The 23977-nt window shown below is 29.4% G+C and overlaps 1 protein-coding gene across 4 annotated transcripts in view; it reads right to left on the reverse strand.

The window, feature by feature from the left end:
* The window catches only part of LOC412878 (DNA N6-methyl adenine demethylase), a 182713-nt gene that overhangs the window by 70975 nt on the left and 87761 nt on the right, over nt 1-23977 (reverse strand). For all 4 annotated transcript variants that reach the window (XM_026444410.1, XM_026444409.1, XM_006561197.3 and 1 more), the window contains one exon: nt 14415-14489. In XM_026444410.1, coding sequence (XP_026300195.1) covers nt 14415-14489 — 75 coding nt within the window. The remainder of the gene's footprint in view (nt 1-14414; nt 14490-23977) is intronic.

Raw genomic sequence — 23977 nt, forward strand, 5'->3', positions numbered from 1 at the left:
GAAAAAAAGAAAAAAAAAAAAGATTTTACATTAAAGATTTTACAAAACATCTATAATCTATTTTATACAAATTTGATGTCTTTCTTTGTACGTTTCAATCAAGTTTAAATCTTTTTCATTTTTGAATTTTCATCGAATTTTCATTCATGAATGATTAATTAGAAAAGTAAAGAAAAGTAAACGTAGAAATAAAACAAAAAAAAAAAAAAACAATCACGAAGAAGAAAATAATAAATAATAAATTATATACAAAATAATTGATTTTACAAATATCTATATATAAAATCAATTTATCATCTAATAATAATATTCAAAATGTATTTTTAAATAATATTTCTTGCGCGATAATTTAAAGCTTAAATTTAGTCCAATACAACATGAATAATTCAAATAAATTATACATTATAATAAATTACCTGTCATTTACAATATTGAATTTAAATATATTTCTTATGCAAATTTAAAATTCAATATATATATATTATATGTATAAAAATTGCAGATAACATTAATAGAACTTTCGAAACGAATAAAAAATTCATCGCCAGCGTGAAAAATTTAAATTAGCGAATATTGAAAACAAGCCAATTACGTCTATTCGTATCGATCGATAAATATATTACAATCCCAATAATCTTACTTTTCCACATACAAGATACGATCAAATTCCTTAAATCAAAAATTCGATTTATATCTTCAATATAAATCCATCACAAAAGGAATCCAGCCATAATTTCATTACGCCTGCGACGCAACGATCCGATCGACGCATTAATCTTCGAATACTCGAATTCGTCAAATTTCTATTCAATTCCGCGTTAGCCACTTCCGAATCACGCTACGAAGCTACAAAAGATCGTACGGAAAATAAAGAAATGATCTCGAACGAACGGTGAACGAAGGAGGAGAGAGAGAGAGAAAGAGAGGAGAGAGAGAGGAGAGAGAGGGAGAGAGAGAGAATTAGCATTTTATTCATGCCGCGGCCGATCGATATTCGCAGGCAGGTTCGTCTTCGTTTTCTGCCGGTTGGAACCTTTGCAGCCGACACATTGTTCGCGAATTCAAGATGGCGTGCACCGACACCTCTGCCACCGCCGCCAGTGCTGCCAACAACGCACTCCTCCAACCCGCGCCGCCACCCCTCCATTTCGTCGACCTAATGCAATTTAGTCAACGTCGACGAAAGGAGAGGAGGGGAGGAGGGGGGGGGGAGGGGGCAGGAAGAGTTGGTGAAGGAGGCGGTGCGCGGGTTAAGGGCCTAAAGAGAGAAAAGAGGAAAGGGACCGCGAAGGGGTGGAGGAGGAAGACCGCTAATTATTTCACCTAGGATACCCGTGGTTCGATCCCGCTACTTGTAGGCTGAAATTGCGAATTAACCATTGATTTTGGATTAAATCGTTTGGAAATTAGTGGAATGCACGGCGCGACTGGAATACTCGATCTAGATAGAAAATCGAATTGGATCATCTTTCCTTGCTATTTAATTTTCGAATTTGATCGAATTTTTTCTTCGTAATATTTTTTAATTTTTTAATTTTTGTTATCGAGTAGGATGATTTTATGCGCGTAAAAATAATCCATTATTTGGATTGAAAATTAAGATTGAATTTTGTCAGTCAGTTGATGAAGAAAATATAGATATTATTTTTTTTATAAAATGTAGTTTTTATTAATAAGGGAATTTATTATTGCTTAATACAGTGCTTAATACGATAAAAATTTATATTTATAATCTGGATTATTAATTGAAATGATGGGATAAATGGATTTATATAAAAACAAAAATGTAATTTTATAATTTGTTGTAATAATACTTTTTTGTTGTGATTTTTCTCATATTCATCTCATATTCATTTTCATTTCAAGAGTTTTTATTATTATTTGTCATCACTATATCAGTTTCTAATTCAGAAATAGTGGACTAATCCCTTTTCGTCTGGTCGAATTTTTAAAAGTTAAATAGACAGAGTTGAAGTTAATTATGTAAGACAATAGTCAACACATTTTGATTCAAAAAATTTAATAAAATACAATTTAATAAAATACATATATACTTTTTACATTTAAAAAAAGATGAAATTATAAGTAAAAAAACTTTTAAACATTCAATTATTATATAAATAAAATGATAATAATTGTATCATTAAAACACAATAATATTTCAGAAGTTATTTTAACATATATATATTTTATTTATTTAAAACTATATAAATTTATCTCTTCCTATATATTCATTTATCCTATAATAATATTTGGAATACGTAAAATCATTAAAGTTAAATAAATCGAGAAAACTTGTATAATAATAGACAATAAAATAAAAAATAGAAATATTTTATCTACATTCATCTTTTTCATATCAATAAGTTTTAAAAAATTGCAATCTTAACTCGTAATCGTCATCTCATTTTCTGTTTGTCTCTTCTTACATATTTGAGAAGATATTTTATCACATACTATTCAAAAAGATAATTTTATGATATTACTATCTGATATTTATGAAATGCAAATTAACTTTTACTATTTTTTAAGAAGATTTATAAACCTTGATAATGGTTCATAAATTACACGATTTAAAATTTGTAGAAAAAAAATCAGATGTAAATCTTCGAGATTCCACGAGATTGACTATTAATCAATTTTTATTGAAACATTACTTTACATAGAGAACTTATAATAAATTTCTTCAACGCTATAATTGTGACAGCTTCGCGTTGCGCTACATCCCTCCTCAATTGTCACTACAAATTCAAGCTCAGCCTATACCTACTTGATTTTCAATGTAAACGAATAACTGTGAGCACAACGTGCGAGAAGAAAATTCGAAACGATCAAAAGTTGACAGACGAGCGGTGGCGCCGGTTTCGAGCGGCGGCCATCGATCGAGGGCGACAACTATAAATTGAAACAGCGAAAAAGCGGAATTGCGTTCCGTCACGAAGACGACGTTTGCGTCGGCACAGGTGCCGGTACACGTGTGCACAGCTCCCATTCGATCGATACCAGTAGCGCCGCCACAAAGATATCAAAAGCTCGTCGAACGTGGCGCGATATAAATCAGCCGTGGCGCTATATACACTCGTGCCACGGTTCCAATAGGAAAACGCGGCCATTCGTGTCTCCACGGTTCCCTTCGCGTCGTGCAGAGACAACTTTATACACAGGGGGCTTATCAATTATTCCTGCGAGCGTGTACAGGCGGCGATTCCGTTGCAGGACGGCAAATGCGATTTTGTTGGACGGCAAATTGGGATGTTCGATTTGAAAGGGGAGGGAACGAGCAAAGTAAAGTGCAACGTAAGGCTTCTCGTGTGTTTGCATGGTCGTTAGATGGACGGCCATATGTTAAATTACATGGTTATCCGTCACGGTTGAAAATGGATACTACTTAGAGAGTTTGCAGCCGATTATCGCGTTCGAATGATTTGTTCCACGTTTATTATCGTGGTAATTTAGGTAATGGGAAATTGAGAAGGAGCGGTTCTCGAGAATAGGGATCGGATGAAACTGTAAACTTTGTAAATGAAAGTTATTTGAACTTTTAAACACTTTTAAACTGTTTTCTTTTTTTTCTTCTTTTTTTTTTTTTCGTTTCGAGTTATCTTTGTGCGTTAATGTTTAAAACTTTGTTGTGAATGTTTTTGCATTCGATTAATAAAAGTTTTGAAAAGAATTATATTGCTAGGTAATTTGACATTGATGGTAGCGTAACTCATGTAAATTTTAAAGGAGAGCTTTTTTAATATGTACATTATAATTTGAAAATACTAAATACAAGTTTTTTTTAATTATTGTGGTAAATTTATACGAAACTAGAATAATAAAAATTTTATATTGAATAAAAGCAAATTTAAAATTTTTTATCAGTATATCGATGCAAGCAACGATACATTTTTTTTAAATAGATATTTTAAAATACACGAGAATTATTTTTTAAATAAGGTTTTAAAATAAAAAAAAAAATATGAATAGTATGAAAAAACTTTATTACACATAAAAATTATATTTATTTATTATTTTTTTTACGTAGTCGCCATTTATTTGAAAAACATTTTTCATTTTAGTACTTTTTTTTGTTCTATTTTAAATTTTGTTCCCAGTTAATATAAATCATTCAATAATGCTGTTTTTCAATTCGTTGTTATTTTTACTTTCGCGATGCAAAGATAATTATAAAAGTATGAAGCGACGAATTTTTCACACAATTTTTGTCCAATCAAATCCATATTCATTCATCCTTTTCGAAATAAACATTTATTGTTTCACTCATAATCATCACAAATTTATTACAATTTCAGCATAATTATTTTTTGTTAAATCGATTTAATAAAATTATTATAGTAATAGCATTCGTTATAAACAAATAATTAATTACGAATTAGTAATTTGAATAATGAGCTATGCAAGCGCCATCTGTTTCAAGATATATTATAGGCGGGAAAATTAAAAATGGATTTTAAAATTAAAAGAACAATAAGTTCAAGTTAGTACTTGAGGAGTCGAAAATAGATGAATAAAAAAATTAAAATCTTGTTTATCATAGTTTATATTTATATAAATTAGCAAGCATGCAAATATATTGCTATCAGATATAATGATTTTTCAGACAATAAATTCAATATCAAACAAAAATTATAAAAACGTACAAATATTATGCACACTATAAATTTAATTTATCACGTTTAAATTTTGTAATTTTCATGTATTTGCTTTAGAACTTTGATTCGATAAGAAATATTATTGTTTAACCTTCTTTATAGAATTTATTGTATTTACAATAAGAAGAAGAAAGAAAAAAAGAATATTAATTATACTAAAATAAACTTTGTTTAGAATTGTAGAAGTAATGTATCTCTGTATAGATACAATTTATCAGTGGATACAAGAAACAGGTTCAACTTCAAATCTACATGTGTAACTCATAACGGGAAACCTATTTGCCATAACTTTAACTTCTCTAAAGCGGAATAAGTATTCCTCTTCAAATGGAACTTTTTTCGACTTCCGAGAAAACAAAAGTTTTTCTGTTTACGCGACATTGTGCATAGGATAAAAGTTTCAGTGTTACAGTACTCTTAATTTACAACTGTTTCCTTGGAACACGATATAATATATATACAATAATAGAAAGTTATACTTATTTCGTAATTAATTGAATACGTTTAACTGTTTTACTCGATAATAAAAAATGATGAATTTTATTTCTTTACATTTTCTCAATTCAAAAAGCATTTTTCTTTTATAAAAAATAAAATCTGTTAAGAAAAAAATTATTATTAAACTTTGGGAATAATAAACTTATAATTTAATTTAAATAATGTATAAAATTTCGATATAGGCTTGAAACAATATTAAAAAATATTTAAAGAAAAAACTATTTAATTTCTGATGATGAAAGAATAATTGTTTTTTTTTTAAATGAACAAGGTATAATAAAATACAATAATCAATATATTATTATTGTTAATTTCACAAATAATTGAAAACTTTATTCGATTTCTATTAAAAAAAACTATTTTCTAACATTCGTCCTTAAAACGACTATTTTTTTTCATTTTCTCAATCCAAAAATATTTAATATAAATAATCTTTATTCTGCTCAGAAAAAAGAAAAAAAACAGTAAATAGTTACAAAACGATCTATTGTATTGCATTTAAACTTTGGCCAACTTTGGCAATTCGTAATATGCAAAATAAAATACTCTGATAATAATTTAATTCACGTATACACATATACATACATACATATATCGGTATAGAAGTTCGATATCGAAGCGAGTTAATATTAAAAAATTGTTCGAAACAAAATATATATATTTGAATAAAAATTTTTAATCGTTCGAAAGAATGTTTGGAAAATTAAATTTGTTTATTTTATATTATCGGTGATAAAAACGTAGATAAAAACTTTGAGGGGGAAAGCGATCAAAATTCGACTTGTTGTCCCGCGTTGTTGTTGCTGAATTATACGGCCATGGTTTTGCGTTTGATCAATAAGGAGAAGGTTCGAACGAGAATTCCGTTATCACGGCGAGCAAAGATCCGTGGAAACTAAAGCGGGAGGTGGGGAGAGGTGGAAGAGGAAGGGAGGAGGAGAGGAGGGGGGAGGAGACTCGATACGTAGAGATCTTATCGGAGGGTACTTTTAATGACTCATAAAACGGTATGAAACAGCATTTGCGGAACGTTCATCGAGGTCATGTATGAGATATCGAAAATGTCGGTTGTAAACTAGTTTCGCGGAATCAGTTCTATCAATATCGTTTTATTGCAGAAATACCGAATCGCAGAAGCGGTTTGGAATTTCTGTAAGTAAATTGTAATTCGCCCCGTTTAACTCCGTGGGATTAATGGTATATAACGATCGAAATAGAATATATTTTTATCGTATGATAGGATGGTTTAAATAAATTGAAGAGAGAAATGGGGATATCGTAATATATTTAATAATAATAATAAACCAGACCGAGATCGTATGATTGTAAAATATATTTCGCGTATATCTATTAATATTAAATTGATAATTATTCCGCTGTAGGAATTTTTAGAGAATTCAATTTCTCTAAGGGATTCTTGGAATTTTAGATCTGATTTTTATCACGTAATCAAATATTTATGAACGTTATAGAGTGCGTCTTTTTTTTCTTTTTTTTTCGTCTAGAAATATTCTCGATTACGTTTAATCTCTTTCTTTATCGATTTTTTAAAATTATATAAAAATAATTTTTTTTTTTTAGGAATATATATATTTCAATATTCGCATCCAAACGATTTATGTGAATCAATTTTCAAAAGAAAATATTTGATATTTGATCTTGGAATAATTAAAATAAAATGGTATAAACTAAATAAATTCGATGATAGTGGAAAAAGTTAAGTGATATGATAAATTAATTAAAATTAATTATTGTTTGGTATTTTTTGACAGATTGATAAATATGAAAGAGGAAATAATAATAATAATAAAAATATATCGAATTATTATTATTATTAATAATATAGAAATACATATAATTTTATCTTCTTTTCTATAAATAACATTTAATATTAAATATTTTCTAGTTATAACTAAAATTATTCGAAATGAATAAGATACAGTAAAAATTGTTCCAACAATTAAATTAATTATTGAAAAATAAACTATTTTTCTAAAAAAAAAAATATTCAATAATTAAATCTTTAGAATAATAACTTACTAAAAAAGGAAAACCACATAATCTTAAAATTGAAAAAATTAATTCATTATAAAATGATTTGTATCTATAATAGATAGAACTTGGAGAATTGTTAGAATTAAAAAGAATATAAATATTCATTTAAATCGAGTCATATTTAATAAAACAAATTACTTATTTAAAATATCTTTTTTAAAAATATGAAATATTTATTATTGGAACGTATTAAATAATCTTCTTTAAAGCTTCTTTTCATTTAGCAGAATTTAATTTTTCATTTTCGCAATAGGTCAATTTTATCAATATTTACAAATATTTATCGATCTGAATGAATGTTTCAGAATAAGAAAAAAAATAAAATCTAAAAAGAAGAATTTTAACAGCACGCATTTCTGTTCTGCAATTTAAATTGCTTCAACTTTTTCACCAGATCTTTTCCACATCAGCTTTGTCACAATTTTTATCTGGTTTGCTATGTAATATTGCAAGCATTCGTGTGTGTGTATTCTTTCTTTCTTATTGTTTCTAACTTTTCCACACATTTTTCACACCAAAGCTTCCGCTCTTTCTTAACATTCTAGCAAGCATTTCTTGCTGTGTAGTAATAGTTCTTCGAGTGAAATTTGTTATGCTATTTTATTACTTCCTCGGTATTATAGTGAAAGAATTAGCATATAATTTTCCACAATGATATTATAATTCTATGACCGTTTCGAATGCAAATATCATATTGAAATATTGTTAAGATTTCGTTTTGATAATTTTCATATAATCTTATTCATCTATATCTACAATAAAAAAATTATAATTAAGTTAATAATTAAATTATAATTATTAAACGTTTCACGTATATAGTTAAATAATTTTTTAGTTAAATATTTTTTGTTGTACCAATCGATACAATTTAACATTTCTTTAAAAGTTTTATTTATTGTAGCAAATATATAAAATATATAAAATTATGAAATAATGATTTTGTGCTAATATTGATGAATGAAATTAACATTAATATAAAAGAGTATTGTAATTTTCTATCGATATTGAAATATATTCTAAAATATATTCTAAACTAACAATAATTTTTGTATTGAAAATTACATTGATATTAAAAAAAACATGATAGAAAAATATATTTAATCTTAAAAAATTTATATAAAAAAATTATAATTAAGTTCATTTAATACTACATTTTGATTTACATCACTTACTATTATTCATAATATTATTAAACGTTTCACTTATATAGTTAAATAATTTTTTGTTGTATCAATCGATACAATTTAACATTTAAAAGCTTTATTTATTCTAGAAAATATATAAAATATATAAAATTATGAAATAATGATTTTGTGCTAATATTGATGAATTAACATTAATATAAAGGAGTATTGTAGTTTTTTATCAATATTAAAATATATTCTAAAATATATTCTAAATTAACAATAATTTTTGTATTGAAAATTATATTGATATTAAAAAAAACACGATAGAAAAATATATTTAATCTTTATATACTTTAAAAATAGAAATCAATAATATGATCTTCTCAAAATCATTTATACAATTATTAATAACTCATTAACAAAACCGGAACGAAAATTTTTGTAAGGGGAAAATTTGAAATTATGTCAGGAATCTCCAATCAAATTACGTTCCTACATTTCCGAGATACTTTGTAAAACATTTATCGTTACGGATAAATAAGCCGAGATTTATCACCAATTAATCCACGCTATAATTCTGTAAATACTTTAAATTATCCTAAAATTATTGTTAGAAAATTTTATCTTAATAAAATTATCTTGAAAAAAAAAAAAAGAATCAAGTAGATAAAAAAAAATTCTTCTAATGATGATAAAAGATTCAAAATTTGTAAAAGATTCGATCGAAGTTCACCGGAAGTAGGTGTTGAAAAATGGATCGCGCTTGAAGTTCGTACGCAGAAGGCGCGAAGTTTCGAGGCGCAATTTGTATAATCGGTTCAGAATAAATCGGCCGCGAAGTAAATCGACAGGGGAACAACAGGGAGAAGAGTTGCAAAGATGCGTCTGGTCCCTATTATTTTTTTTTTTCTTCTTTTTTTTCTTTTCTTTCTCCACTACGACGAAACGCAACGAGGACAAGATTACACTCGCACAGGTTGGACGCATTTCAAACATGGCGGTGCACGGCGCACACGCGCGCCCCTCGTCGATCAATACCGTACTAGCACAGCACGTTGCTTAATGTCAGTTCTCGAACTCCTTCGAGCCTGCTCCCGTAATCGTCAAGATATTTATTCGAAATGCGATTCTTGCTTCGACAACGAACGTTTCGAGGAAATAAATGGAAGAAATTAAATTTTACAGGGCGTATTTAAGTATTTGTATTTTATTGCAAACTGCAGGACATTTGCAACAGTGGATAATATAGATACTGGATATTATTTCGAATTACAATGAATATCACGTTTAGATGAAACTTCTGGTAATAGAAAATATTCTTTTAGTTTATGGATGAATTATATGAATATTGCTTACAATTGACATAAATTTTTGAAAAACTTTTCATTGTGTGAACAAGTTTTTCTATGAAAAATTGTAAGAAGCTATTATTATTTAAAATAATATAAATATATTATATAAAATGTTTATTTAAAAAACTTCACATTGAGATTGTCAGAGAAAATTTTTATTTATTGGGTCGCTTACGACATTAATCAAAGATTAATTTTATTTTATTTTTAAATATAATTTTCAAAGATATTCAAATATTAAAATATATTTAAAAAAGATCGATAATTTTATATATATTCGTAATAAAAAAAAAAAATGATAAAAATTATAATTTTTTAATAAGATATTTAAAATAAAAAGTACACAATTTGATTTCTAATTTATATCAAAATTTCAATTTGCGATAATAATAGTCTGAGAATCGAATTTCAAATTTCTTACAATTAGTTTTAGAATTACACTTTTGTAATCATTAATTCCCTTTCATTGTTAAATTCATCGTTCCCGATTTTTCATATCTGTATTCATTTACATAAATATAATATTTTTGCGATTTTTATTCGAAATTATCTTCTTCCAGCGCAGACCGCTGTTTATTTTCCGATTCGGGAGGAAAGTGGAAATATTCGCGCGAGCTCTCGTTCCAAGACAATCAAATTTCCTTCTATTAGTCAAGTTCGCGCGACCACCGCGGTTTTGTTTAAAGAAAAAACGCCGCTGTTCACGCAACTGTAAAACAAACATCGAGTCAACGCTCGGCTCGCCCCTACAATGTTTTCCTCGTGTCTCGTTCCACCGTGATTTTTCACTGTTCTTTTCGATTCGAGAAACAAACAGATAAAAAAAATCGTAGCACGGATTGCATATCACGTATTAAGGAAATTTTGCATCATTTTTCCTCGAATAAATTAGATTTTTTTAGATGTTTAATTTGATATTGAAAAAATGGACAATTCGAATTTTAAAATTGAAAAATATTTATCGTTAATAATAATTGTTATATGAATGATGAATTATTGATTGGATCTGTTTCTTGCTCCTTAATCAATGATTATTTAATTAACGTTTAACGTTATTTTTGTCAGATTACAGATTAATCAGATTACAGTTTTGTCTAATAATTGATGATGGTAAAAAGCGTGATGAGTTGAATTAATTGGAATCAATTTGAAAATATATTTTATTAAATCCCCTCTTCAAACACTTTCTCCACGTGTAGAAATAATTTTCTCGTTAAATTTTATATCTAAACAATTTTTTTCAATATATCACTTTCGAAGATATTCGAGCAGGTCGATTTGAACGAATCACCCTGTCACAAACCAACTTAAAATTGAAAAATTGACCTTGATATTTATTAATAATATTGTTATATCGCGTGAGTGATGAATTATTGATTGGATCTGTTTCTTGCTCCTTAATCAATGATTATTTAATTAACATTTAACGTTATTTTTGTCATTAATCAAATTACAATTTTGTCTAATAATGTTATTGATGGTAAAAAATGTGACGTGAGTTGAATCAATTGGAATCAATTTGAAAATATATTTTATTAGATCTTATATTAAATTTTATATCTAAATGATTTTTTTCAATATATCACTTTCGAAGATATTCGAGCAGGTTGATTTGAACGAATCACCCTGTCACAAACCAACTTAAAATTGAAAAATTGACCTTGATATTTATTAATAATATTGTTATATCGCGTGAGTGATGAATTATTGATTGGATCTGTTTCTTGCTCGTTAATCAATGATTATTTAATTAACGTTTAACGTTACTTTTGTCATTAATCAGTTTTGTCTAATAATGTTATTGATTACTAAAAAGCGTGACGTGAGTTGAATCAATTGGAATCAATTTGAAAATATATTTTATTAGATCTTATATTAAATTTTATATCTAAACTGATTTTTTCAATATATCGATATCACTTTCGAAGATATTCGAGGAGGTCGATTTGAACGAATCACCCTGTCACAAACCACAACTATTCAATCGAGAGATAAAGTTTGACCGGCGATTCATCTCGACGGATCTGTCTCATTTTTCAAAGGCGAGCATGATTTTTCAAGTGGCGGGAAACGGTGGGCCGTTTACCCGTGCGTTACCGCGTTTCTGGAATTAGAAACGTGACGGATAAGTGGTGAACCGAGTGCCCTCGAGGAAAGAGGAGTGGCCCTTGTCGGGAAGAAACGTCGAAAGAAATAAAGAAGAGAAGGAACGAAGAACAAAAAAAAAAGAAAAGTACCGAAATAACAAAAGGAAAGAAAGCGAGGAGTTCGTTTTCGAAAAGAAACACGAGAAACATAAGAAAAGGAAAAATATCAAAGCAGTGAAACGAGAGAAGGGAGAGAGAGAGAGAGAGAGAGAAAGAAAGGGTTGAGAGAAACATCGAAGTAAAAGAAAAAAAAAATAAATAAATAAAGTAAGAAAAGGTGAAATGGAAAAAGGAGAAAAAGATCAAAGAAACGAAAATGAGAAAGAGAGAAGGAATCGACGTTGGTACCGGAAACGAGTCGCACGGTGAACGTGGCGTAAATACGCGACATCGTGCTCGAAATGCATATCACACAACTTCCCCCTTTGAAATCTCGGCCGAGAAAGAAAGAAAGTAAGACGAATTACGAGCCGCGGAAAAGAATAAACCATCCATTCGCGCGGCTCGTGTCGCGTCTTTTTATCGTCTTATTTTCGACCGTTCTCCTCTCCGTATTTTGCGCGCCAACGTCACTTCTTGATCGTTTTTTACATTTTTACGATCTTACTTCAACTCAAATTAAACTTTATTATATTCCGTTCCTTTCAATATTTCTTTTTTTTTTTTTTTTTTTTTTTTTTAGTGTTAATATCAATATTTAAATTTATTCTTTCGTGGCGTGACAACCAGTATACAGTCAATCGCAAAATTTTATTCGTACTTTATATTACAAAAAAAAATTCTGATATTCTTATTGAAATTTTGTATGTATGTAAATTAATGATAGGTTATGGATGGAGTAATTTTTATCGAAAATTACATTTCTTAAATTTCGGAAGAAAATTTCATCTGGGAATATTTTTGTAAACGATTTAATATTTTGCTTTGTTTCGTTACAAAATTGTATTTGAAAGAATAAAAATGTAAATGTCTCGAAATTTTAAGCGTCCATTTCATCTCCTTGTTCAGATTCGAAATATAGTTACGATTCATTATGTTTTAAATAATTTTTCAAGATTAAAAATAAAGAATGATATAATTTTTGTAAAAATTGTAGAATAACGACTGACTGTAATTTAATAAAAATAAATTAAGAAAGATTGAACAGGAATGAATTGAAATAAAATATCGATTAGTCGAAACCGCAAGAGAGTCCTTCGTCTTTCGAAGAACGTAATAAAAGGTAGGCGGAGCACGATTGGTCGCTCGAATTCACGAATTTCGCAGATTTCAATTTTCACGATTTATCGACGTAAGATAAAGAACAGAATGAAGTTTGAAATTAAAAGATATTTCACGTTACGAAATCTTATTAAATAATAAATTCTGTTTTATTTTTTTTTGGAAATAATGCAATATCGAAAGTTTATTTATTCACTTTGAGTTATTTATATGTTTGGAGTAAAAATTTCATTCTTGAATTCCTTCGAAGAAATTTTTTTAAACGCTTGATTTAATGATTATACACTAAAGTGAAAATTAATAAATATTTCAGAATTTTTTTAAATTTTTTAAATAATTGTGGATATAAATGATTTAGATTTATTTAGGAAAAATATATTTGCTCATTTAGAAGATTCTTGTTTTTTTTATAAATAATAGAAATAATAATTAAATAGAGAATTATTTTACTTGTTAAATATCGTATTATTCTTTGAGGATTTTTTTTTTTAAATTATATATACTTTGAAGAAAGCAATTAATAAATTGGATTTGATAGAAATATGTTTGGAAAGAATATTATTATTTTTTTGACAGTTTAAAAGTCGAAAGTTTTTACAGACGTCTTCGTTGAAAGGGATTAATACGATGATAAAAGTTATGCCTTCCTTTTATTTGAATTTCAAAATTCGGTCAAGGAGATTCAGTTCTTCACGAACTTCTACTTCTTTTACTTACTGAAGTAATATTCATGATAGTTTTGTTCCATTTAGTAAATTAAAACTTTCATATTGAATTTAAAATAAGATAAAATCATCGAAATTTAATATTTTAATAAATAATTTTTAAAGATCAATAAAATTTAAAAAATCAGAAAAAAATCTGTTTACTTTAAAAAATGTTAAAGACAATATCTTTATAATTTTTATAACAAAAGAGATTTTTTAGCCCATATAGTATTTTTTATTTAATATAATAATAAATAAATCATTTTATATAAATATTCCAACCAAAAATAAATATATCCTAAAAATTCATATCAGCTTATCGAGACTATATCATTAACATAATATAACACAACAATTCAACAACTAATGAAAATTTACAAATATAACAAATTATAAAACAAGATTTGTAAAATGTAAGTTTTAATAAAATTAAAAATATCATATATCTTTATTCAAAATTTACACATTCATATCTCTTTCCGAAATAAGAAATACGAATTTATACTTGACAATAATTAATTCAATTTCCATAACTTCGTGACCATATTTAAAAACATTTTAAACTAATAAAAATATATATATACGAAGATTTTATTATAGCTATACTATAAATAAAAAAAAAATTTTTAATATTAAAAATTGCACTCACCCTGGTTGCACCTTTGCCTCGACCTCTCCCCCTTTCTCTGAACGCGCCCTCGCCCGTTTGCAGATGGTACAGATGCTGAAACACGAGCGAAACTTTCGTTAGTGGATGCCACTGATATATCGTTTATACATCGTATCATACGATATGGTTGCCGCGCGCGATCAATCGCGATCACGAACACGATCGATTTCGCAGTGATTCGAAATCGCGAGATCGCGGTCCCCGGTTGCTTTCGGATCGTTATCGTTCCGACGATGTACTATCGTAAAATCAAGGCAACCGTATCACCTCAATTGACCTCGTTAAGCCCAATAGACGCGCCAATAAAAGTATAACCTTCCAGGGCCAGCGGTATTAGATTAGATTCCCGACGACAAAACGTTTTAGATTATTCCGGGGCGAAAGATGGTTGGAGATTGCCGCCCGCGGGCCCGATAGACGCTCGATCGGTTCGAAGAGAATTAACGAGACACGACCGGGGAATAATTGGAAACGAGAGATTGGCCCGCGACCCGACCGTGGTGAAAATTCGCTCTCTCGTTTAACCGAGGGTGATATCTCATTTTTCATTTTTTCCCCTCCTTCCTGTTTCATTCTTTTTCTCTCGCCTCATTTTTCCTTGTTTTCGCCGACTTTTATCATCCCCGTTCGCTTCGATCGTTTCGTAACACTTTTCCATTAATATTCTTATCGGTTATTGTCCGATCACTTTCTTTCCTGCGCTTTATCTCTCGCTTTTTGACCTTTCGCGTTTATTTGTTTTCGTTTTTCGTTCGCGATTTTATTGTATAAGTTGATAGGTGGGGAAGATGGATCGCCTCTTTTCTTTCTTACGGAGGATTAGGAAACAAATAAGGGAATGGGTAGAATCGGGCCTCGGAAGGTATGGTTGCGACGGTATGGGAATTTTAGTTTCCGGTTTGGGGAAAAACGGATAGCGTTACGCGATCGGTAAAATATTACGCGAATCGTTGTTTGAAGTACTTCTTGTTAATATTCGATTAGGAGAGAATAAAATATGAAAAAAATTTTCGTAGGATAATGTAAAAGAGAAGAGACAAAAATGGATTTTTTCGAATTTTTAAGTAAAATAGAGTAATCGATTCTTGTCGACAGTTGTTCAGTGCAGAAATCTGTGTTACCATTCAGAACCAGGAATCACTACTTTCCGAGCACATTCATAGATGGCGCTTGCAGTAGATGGTGTTTTTCTTAGATATCTTCATATCGCGGGAAGAATTTTGAATTCATTTTGGAAACGAGCTTTACAATGACGATCAATGAGATCAGAAATAATTTAAATTAATTATATAATTTTAAATATGCGTTTAATTATATTACGTTCAAATATTCAAATGAAAGTAAATTATATAAAATTATATTATGTAAATGATTATGTAAATAATTTTTATAAAATGTAGTTTAAGTTAATTGAATAATTAAATATAGAAATACAAGTAGAAATGAAAGCAAAGAATATTAAAATTAAGAATATTAAAAGTCACTTCAACTGTTTAACAAGTGTGATTCTTGATAAAAATTTTATATAAAACATACATACATATAACTCATATATACAATCAGTATATCACACTGTGATACAAATTTACGTACACATATGCATCAAATTTTTTCAAACGAACGACAACATAAAATCTCATGTACAATCCTTGAAAATCGCAAACATAATGAAAAGGAAAAAAAAAAAATACTTCCAAACGGAATTATGACTCGAAAATTCCAACGAGAAGATCATCGTATCAAAATCCTCGTCTCAGAGTCGAGCCCAAGCGATTGGAATCTTCCTGAAACCTACTCGCGGGGCACTCACGAGGGAATAAAAGAAGGAAGAGAGGAGCGAGAGAAAAAGAGGAGAAGAGTGCGTCGCGCGTGCGTAAGAGAGAGATAGAGGTGGTCGTAAGGTGCACCACACTCGGAGAAGCGAGCGGATCCCCGCCGCGCGAGTGAACATCGAGGTCCAAGGCAGGCGGAAAACGTCCCCTTCGCGCGGCACACGCGTCGACGATTATGGTCTAATTCCCTTGTACGCGCATTCCCACCAACCTACCTAGCTTACCTACCAACCTACCTGGCTGCCTCGCATGGCAGAACCGTCTTGGTGAGCGAACGAGGAAAAGCCGGTGCATTCGATGAGCGTACGCTCGAAAGACAGGGGTGTGTTCCCTTAATTCCATATCTCTCCCTTCCTCCTCTCTTCTTCCTCCGCATTACGTCTAACCACTTTTCACCACCCTGTTTCACATGTCTCTCCTCTCTTTCTCTTCCTTCCTTCCTTCATCATCCATCTGCCACTTTTCATCCCCCTGCTTCCTTCTCTCTCTTTCCCTCTCCATCGCTCTCTTCTCCTCTCTCTCCGCCTTCTCTCGACCACCACCCTTCGATTCGTCGCTTTCTTCGCTCGCCGCCCGTTTCTCCTCTTTCTCCGCTTTTTCTCCACCAACCCCGCCTCTCTTCTCTCTCTTTCTCTCTCTTTCGCGCGTAAATATCTCGCGGTTTCTCGGTAAACAGGAGAACAACTAGCTAGGAGGGACAATATATATATATATGGAGGGAAAGGGGAAGGAGGAGGAGGTGCGTGCACGCACACACGATTGAGAATCTCTGTGCACGCGTGTACGGGACGTTCCTTGGTCGGTATCGCGGGCGGATACGATCGCGAGGAGGAAAGGAGGGGGAGGTGGAAGGAGCAAGGGAAGCAAGGCAAATGTCAATATCGATGATGCATCGTGAAGAGAGGCCGCAGTTGGGGCGGGAATGAGGGCGTAATTAATCGTCCAAGCAAAGAAATTCATTCTCTCTTTGTGTCCGTCTCCGACCCATCATCCCGCTTACTTCCATTCCAGCCCTCCCTCGCGACGCGGATTTTTTATGCGTGCACGCTCTTGTTTTGAACGATTTCAAGGTGGACGATTTCCTCCTCCAAGGATTTTTTTTTTCCTCTCTTCTTCTTCTCTTTTTTAGGTTCGAGCGAGTGGCTAGAAATCTAGTTCAACTTCGCTCGAGTTTTAAAGATTTTTGAGACGGGATGTAAAGATATTTGTGATCACAGGAAGAAGGAAATTCGAAGTGAAATAGATAAATAAATTAGAATCGTGCATAAAGCGATTAAAAATAAATAAATACATGAATCGTATTTAGACACTGTTCCATTTTCTAAATACGTTTAATTTTTAAATATAATTGGTAAATAATTCTCAACGTTCTCTCGTAGAAACGATATGAAAATAAAAGCAATTTAAAAAATAATTATATTCATAACGAAATCTTTTTTAACTTTGCTTCGTGTAAAAAAAATATTTACAAACTTAAATTGCTTGTAAAATTGGATGATTAATAATAAATAAATCCTTCAAATCTGTTGTGAATAATATTTATCGATCAGAAGAAATTAAGATTTGGTTATGGAAGGTGTAACACAGATTTATATGATATTAAATTTCATATTAATAGAAGGATATTTTATATTTTTAATTTGTACTTTTTTACGATGTAATTAAGATACGATAGAATTATATATTATAAAACTATCTAGAGAAATTTTTACAGTTTTAAAATTAAAATTATCAACTTTTTCTTTGTGTATCTGTAATTAAAATGGTTTATATCTTGAAAACTTGTTAAGTTGTTTGTGTTTTTAACTTTTGACTTTAATATTCAACTTCTATATTCTTTTTCAACTATCAGAATATTTGTTATCCATAATATATTTATGCCCGTATCTATTTTTGTACACCTTTGTAATAAAATCATTTATGAAACTTTCACGCGTGGATAAAAAAATTATTTATTTATTCATGCAAATTTATCCATTGTCTATCTATTTTCACAGAAGAAATTTAAGAAATTTTATTGCGCGCGAATAAAAAAAAATTCAAAAAATCTTATGAATAAATTTTAATTTCAAAGACATGGAAATAAAAAAAAAGAAAGAAATAAAAATCGACTCGTCAAGTTTTCCCTTGATATCTTCTTCATTTGTAATATAATTTTGATCGTTTTGTTATATTTATAAATAAATTTCTCTTGATCTCTCGTTTCGATATCTTGTAATATTTCCTCTCCTGCGATAACATTTGACGTCAATTTAACGAGCCTTAAGAAAAAGAAGGTTCTACCTTTTGCCTTAAAAACCTTTTTTTTTTCCTTGAACAGAATCGAATATTACGAAGAGCAAGCGACTTTATCAACCGATATTTATCGAAGATATCCCTCAAGATCCCACGTTTCGAGTTCGGTTCGATGCTTTCCTTGCAAGTTAAACTGGATGGATGCACGAGAAAGCACGTGTTTGACAGCGTTATAATTAGCTTATTAGACGATTATTTACGAGATGAATGCGTTAGGCAACGTACCGTGATATTAGCAATGACTTGTAATTTTAATAAAACAATTTTCGTTATCCTTCGCAGCTAAGAAATTTCTTTTCAAAATGCTTTCGAAATTCTCACGTTGTTCTCACAGTCAAAGAATTTGTCCAATTTCGATTATAACATCCAACTTCATTTTATTTGACATATAATTAATAAATCATAGATATTTGTGTAAGAAAAAAAATTTACACGAAATGTAAATAATATAATGATATAATACAAATTTAATATAAAGAAATTCTTCATTAAAGAAATTTAATATCTTGAATATTTTAATATCTTGAATATTTTCAGCACATCATGCATAGATTTTCGTAGATTTTTGTATATAAATTTTGTATAAATATATAAACATTCCAATATATAATCAGATTATAAACATTTACAACCTTTGTACAATAATGAATAATACAATGAATATTTTGTTAAAGAAAATTTAAAAATTAGAAATATATTTATAAATCTTCTTAAGAAAAAATTTATGAAGATTGCTCTCGATATTAATTCTCCAATTTTTGATATCGATTATAAAAAATAAGAAAAAGCATGGAAATTGGAATTTTCGATTAAATTGGAAAGTATCGATGAAAATAAGAAGGGTTCTTGATGGTCATCTGGTATTTAGATCGGTAATTAGAAGCACGCGTTTCCAAGACAGCTGTCAACGATTCGAGGATAAGCTAATTAAAATTATTTCGTAAATACGTTTCCTTATTTCTCAACAGATGCACGATGCATAAGATAAGAAACACGAATCTTCGAACGTTGATGATGGATGATTTAAACCGATATATTTCTTCTTTTCGCGATGAGTTGCGACGAGATAAGAGTCTGTTTCCTTCGCTCTTTCTGTCCGATAATTAGAGCAAAATTCTTTAAACACTCGTTGCAAAAGTTCCTTTTGATATTTGATCTCGTGTAAAATCTCTTCATTTTTTTTCAATATTGATTGAGATAAATTACACTTATTAACGATATTTATAATCTTGGTCTTTCTCCAAAATAAATTTGGTTTACTTGCAAAATAATGACTAATGCAAAATAAAAATTTAATATCATTCAAAATTGATTTTATTATTTTCAGATTCTTCCTCAGATTATTCTGTTTGATATGTTTGTATAATTATACAATATAATTGATTTACTAATTTTCAAAAATTACTAATTAAAAGAATTTAGAATATTTAACGAAACACATATATTCTTGGAAAGTCAAAGGAAAATTGAATGTTTTAATATCAAACATATGAAGAAGTAAACCAGATTATATATTTCTCAATATTTGCAAATAATGAAATAAATTTTTGAAGGAATCCAATATATCTAATTAATTAATTCTACTCGACTATTTTGCAAAAATCTTTCCTTCTTCAATCTATTAACAACTTTCTCATTTTTTAAACAACAACTTAATTCATAATTAACGAAATAATCTCAGCCCAATTTGTATTGATTCCACGACAAATAATGAGAAAAATTTTTGTCAACGATCCAATACACAATATTTAATATATTAACAAGAAAAAATGAATTAATTCTACTCAATTGAACGAGAAATTAATTCATAATTTGTACGAATTTCGACGAATTTAAATGCATATAAATATATTCACGAATAAATTTTAAAAATAGTTTAGCGCCAAGATCCTTCGAAGCAATTCTCAAGGGTTGTTCTCCCCGGACTGTTTTAAGTAGAAAGCTCGCCCCGCAACGCAGAAAAATGAGTATATACTTTTCAGTTTTCAAACAACGAAGGAAAGGAAACAGCACGATGGCAGCCGGCCCTTTTATTTGTCTAAAAGTCCCACCGACACCGAACATTTGCCCAGGAAGATGGTATTATAACCAAACATGGCCCTGTTCAGATGAGATGATTAGTGTTGGAACATCTGCTTCTGTTGACAGTAAACGTTGACGAGGAAATGGTAAATTTTAATTTTTCCCGGCTCACGAAAACGATTCACGATCTAATATAACCTACCGAATTTCTTTCGTTTTCCTCCCTTACTTTCTCTTAATTTGTATGTATGCTTTCTTCCTATTCGAGTCTTAAAAAAAAGAAGAAAAGAAAAGGGTGTATAGAAGATTTAAAAAAAGAAATAGAATATTATAATGATCACTGTGTCTTCACTCTCTGACTTTTACATGTGATAAATTGAAATAGTTTTGGTTTTTTAAATGAAAATCAAAAAATTTTGGAAACACTTGGTAAATAAAATTTCAAAATTTAAATATAATAAGATAATTGTAATTTTTGCATTAAGCGAGAAGTGTATATGTCTATGCTTGTTGAGAAAAAGTTAATTTGGAAATTGATACTTTTATTCTTTTTTTAATCCATCAAATAAAATCAAGTTTTTCGTGATGTACTTCAGTTACTATTTCATCTAAAAGGTAAAAATATAATCTTATAAATGTATTTAATTTCTTTTTGAAATTCACAAAAAAAAAAGAAATTCATTATATGGAAAAATATTTCCACTAATAAGAAAAACATTAAAAAATATTATGAAAATAAATTAAAAGATTAGAAACAAAACAGAAAAAAATATTTATAAATACTGTATTCCATCTTATTTTATTATCCAAAAGATAAAAGCTTTTTGATAAAGCATAATCTTATAAGAATATGTATAGAACACATTCAGAGTCTAATTTCTTACTTTTTGAAATTTATACACACACACAAAAAAAAGAAATTGATTATATGGAAAAATATTTCCACTAATAAGAGAAACACTAAAAAATACTATGAAAATAAATTCAAAAATTAGAAAGAAAGCAGGGAAAAAAAATTTACAAATACTGTATTCCTTCCTATTTTATTATCCAAAAGGTAAAAACTTTTTGATAAAGCATAATCTTATAAGAATATGTATAGAACACATTCAGAGTTTAATTTCTTGCTTTTTGAAATTCACAAAAAAAAAAGAAATTGGTTATATGGAAAAATATTTCCACTAATAAGAAAAACACTAAAAAATACTATGAAAATAAATTAAAAAATTAGAAACGAAACAGGGAAAAATATTTACAAATACTGTATTCCTTCCTATTTTATTATCCAAAAGGTAAAAACTTTTTGATAAAGCATAATCTTATAAGAATACAGAATAGAATATAGAATTTTAGAGTCTAATTTCTTACTTTTTGAAATTTACACACACAAAAAAAAATTGATTGTATGGAAAAAATATTTCCACTAATAAGAAAAACACTAAAAAATACTATGAAAATAAATTCAAAATTTACAAATACTGTATTCTTTCCTATTTTATCCAAAAGATAAAAACTTTTTGATAAAGCATAATCTTATAATATGTATAGAACACATTCAGAGTTTAATTTCTTACTTTTTGAAATTTATATACACACACAAAGAAAAGAAATTGGTTATATGGAAAAATATTTCCACTAATAAGAAAAACACTAAAAAATGAAAATAAATCCAAAAATTAGAAAGGAAGCAGGGAAAGATGTTTACAAATAGACTTGAGATTACAATTAAATTAAAACTTTAAAACTGTTTAAAACTCTCGAAGATGTATGCTGAAACGGTGCAAATAAATAAAGAAGGGAAACGTCAAAGTTACGGGGAATAAAAATAACTGTGGAGAACGATGCAGAACGGGCGAGGAATCCCGGATTTCCGTGACTGGTCCTCCTTCGGCTAATGAAAGAATTCGACATCGAGATCCCACCCGCGCGTCCCTTTGTCTGCTCTTTTCATTTTCTCCTCTCCTCGGCTCGCGTTCGCGCCGATTCTCTGAAAGTGTCGCGCACAGCCGAGGGTGTTCGCGATAAAAATGTTGAATGCGTCGCGACGCGTTCCCCAAAACGTCAGTTTCAATGGCGGAGTGAGGATGCGCGCAAAACGACTGAAATTCGCCGCCAGGAAGAGAATCTTTCTTCCCGTCTCAACGCGAATTATTGAGAATTATATTTTGAATCGTTCACAAATCGAATTTCCTTGATTATCCTTTACCAATTTATTGGAATTGATTTGTCATACTCTCGAGAAGAATCAAGGAATATTCTGTTTCATCATTGTGACAATTCTTTTTTCTTACTTTTTGAAATTTACGCACACAAAAAAAAATTGATTGTATGGAAAAAATATTTCCACTAATAAGAAAAACATTAAAAAGTACTATGAAAATAAATCCAAAAATTCTTTTTTAGAGTAGAATTGACATTTATTAAAATTCGAGTTTCAGAGAAACGACGATGATTAAGAATTAATAAAATATTTCCATATTTTTAGAATTATAACAAGATTGGAAAAATAAAGAAGTAGAAGTAACGATTCGTTAGAGAAATAAGTAAATAAATAATAGGTAAATAAACTTTTATAAATTGAGATGGAAATAATAAAACGATTATTAATCAAATTTAATACGATTATTATACAACAACTTGTATATTTAAATATACAAGTATACAAGTTTTTTAATATTTGAATTATTAAAAAAATTCCAAGAATTGATCCAAAATTTCATATATAATTAATATTTACAGGGGTTGGTAAATAAATTGTAGATATAATTATTTTTAGAAATTCATTGGAACCAAAAAAGTTTGTAAATTTTTTCATTAAAAATTAATTAATTATTTTTTTTTACGTAAGGTTTTTTTTTCAATATAGGTAATTTTTGTTATTAAAATTAGGGTGACAATTAATATGATGACTATTATTAAAAATAAAATATACGTGAAATTTCCTTCAAAAAATATCCATAAATCGATCATTAAATTAAATATCTAATTACTGAATCAAAATCTTTCAAATTTTATCAATCGTCTTTAAATTCAGAGATCAGAATCACGCTTATTAAAAATCAACGAAACAACAAATAGGAAAGAAGCGTATGAGAAGCGGGAGGAAAGGCTGTCGAAATTCCCGCGATAGTTAAAAACGTCCGTCCGCTTTCTCGGTCAGCTGACTTTAATTTCGTCAAAGCGTATCCAGCGGGCGACAGATGGTCGGCGCGCCGTACGAAAGAGCCGTTGCACCCATTAGAAGTGCGACGGTTAAAAATGGTAGGTACGTCCGAAGGACAGGTTATCGAGCGTACCATGTGCAACTCTCCACTTGCAACCGCCTCAACTCTCTCTCTCTCTCTCTCTCTTCCTCCTCCTCTTCGCGCTCCCTTTCTCTTTCATTTTCGCACG

The sequence above is a fragment of the Apis mellifera genome, linkage group LG12 (genome assembly GCF_003254395.2).
Source record: "Apis mellifera strain DH4 linkage group LG12, Amel_HAv3.1, whole genome shotgun sequence".
NCBI classification, from domain to species: Eukaryota; Metazoa; Arthropoda; class Insecta; order Hymenoptera; family Apidae; genus Apis; species Apis mellifera.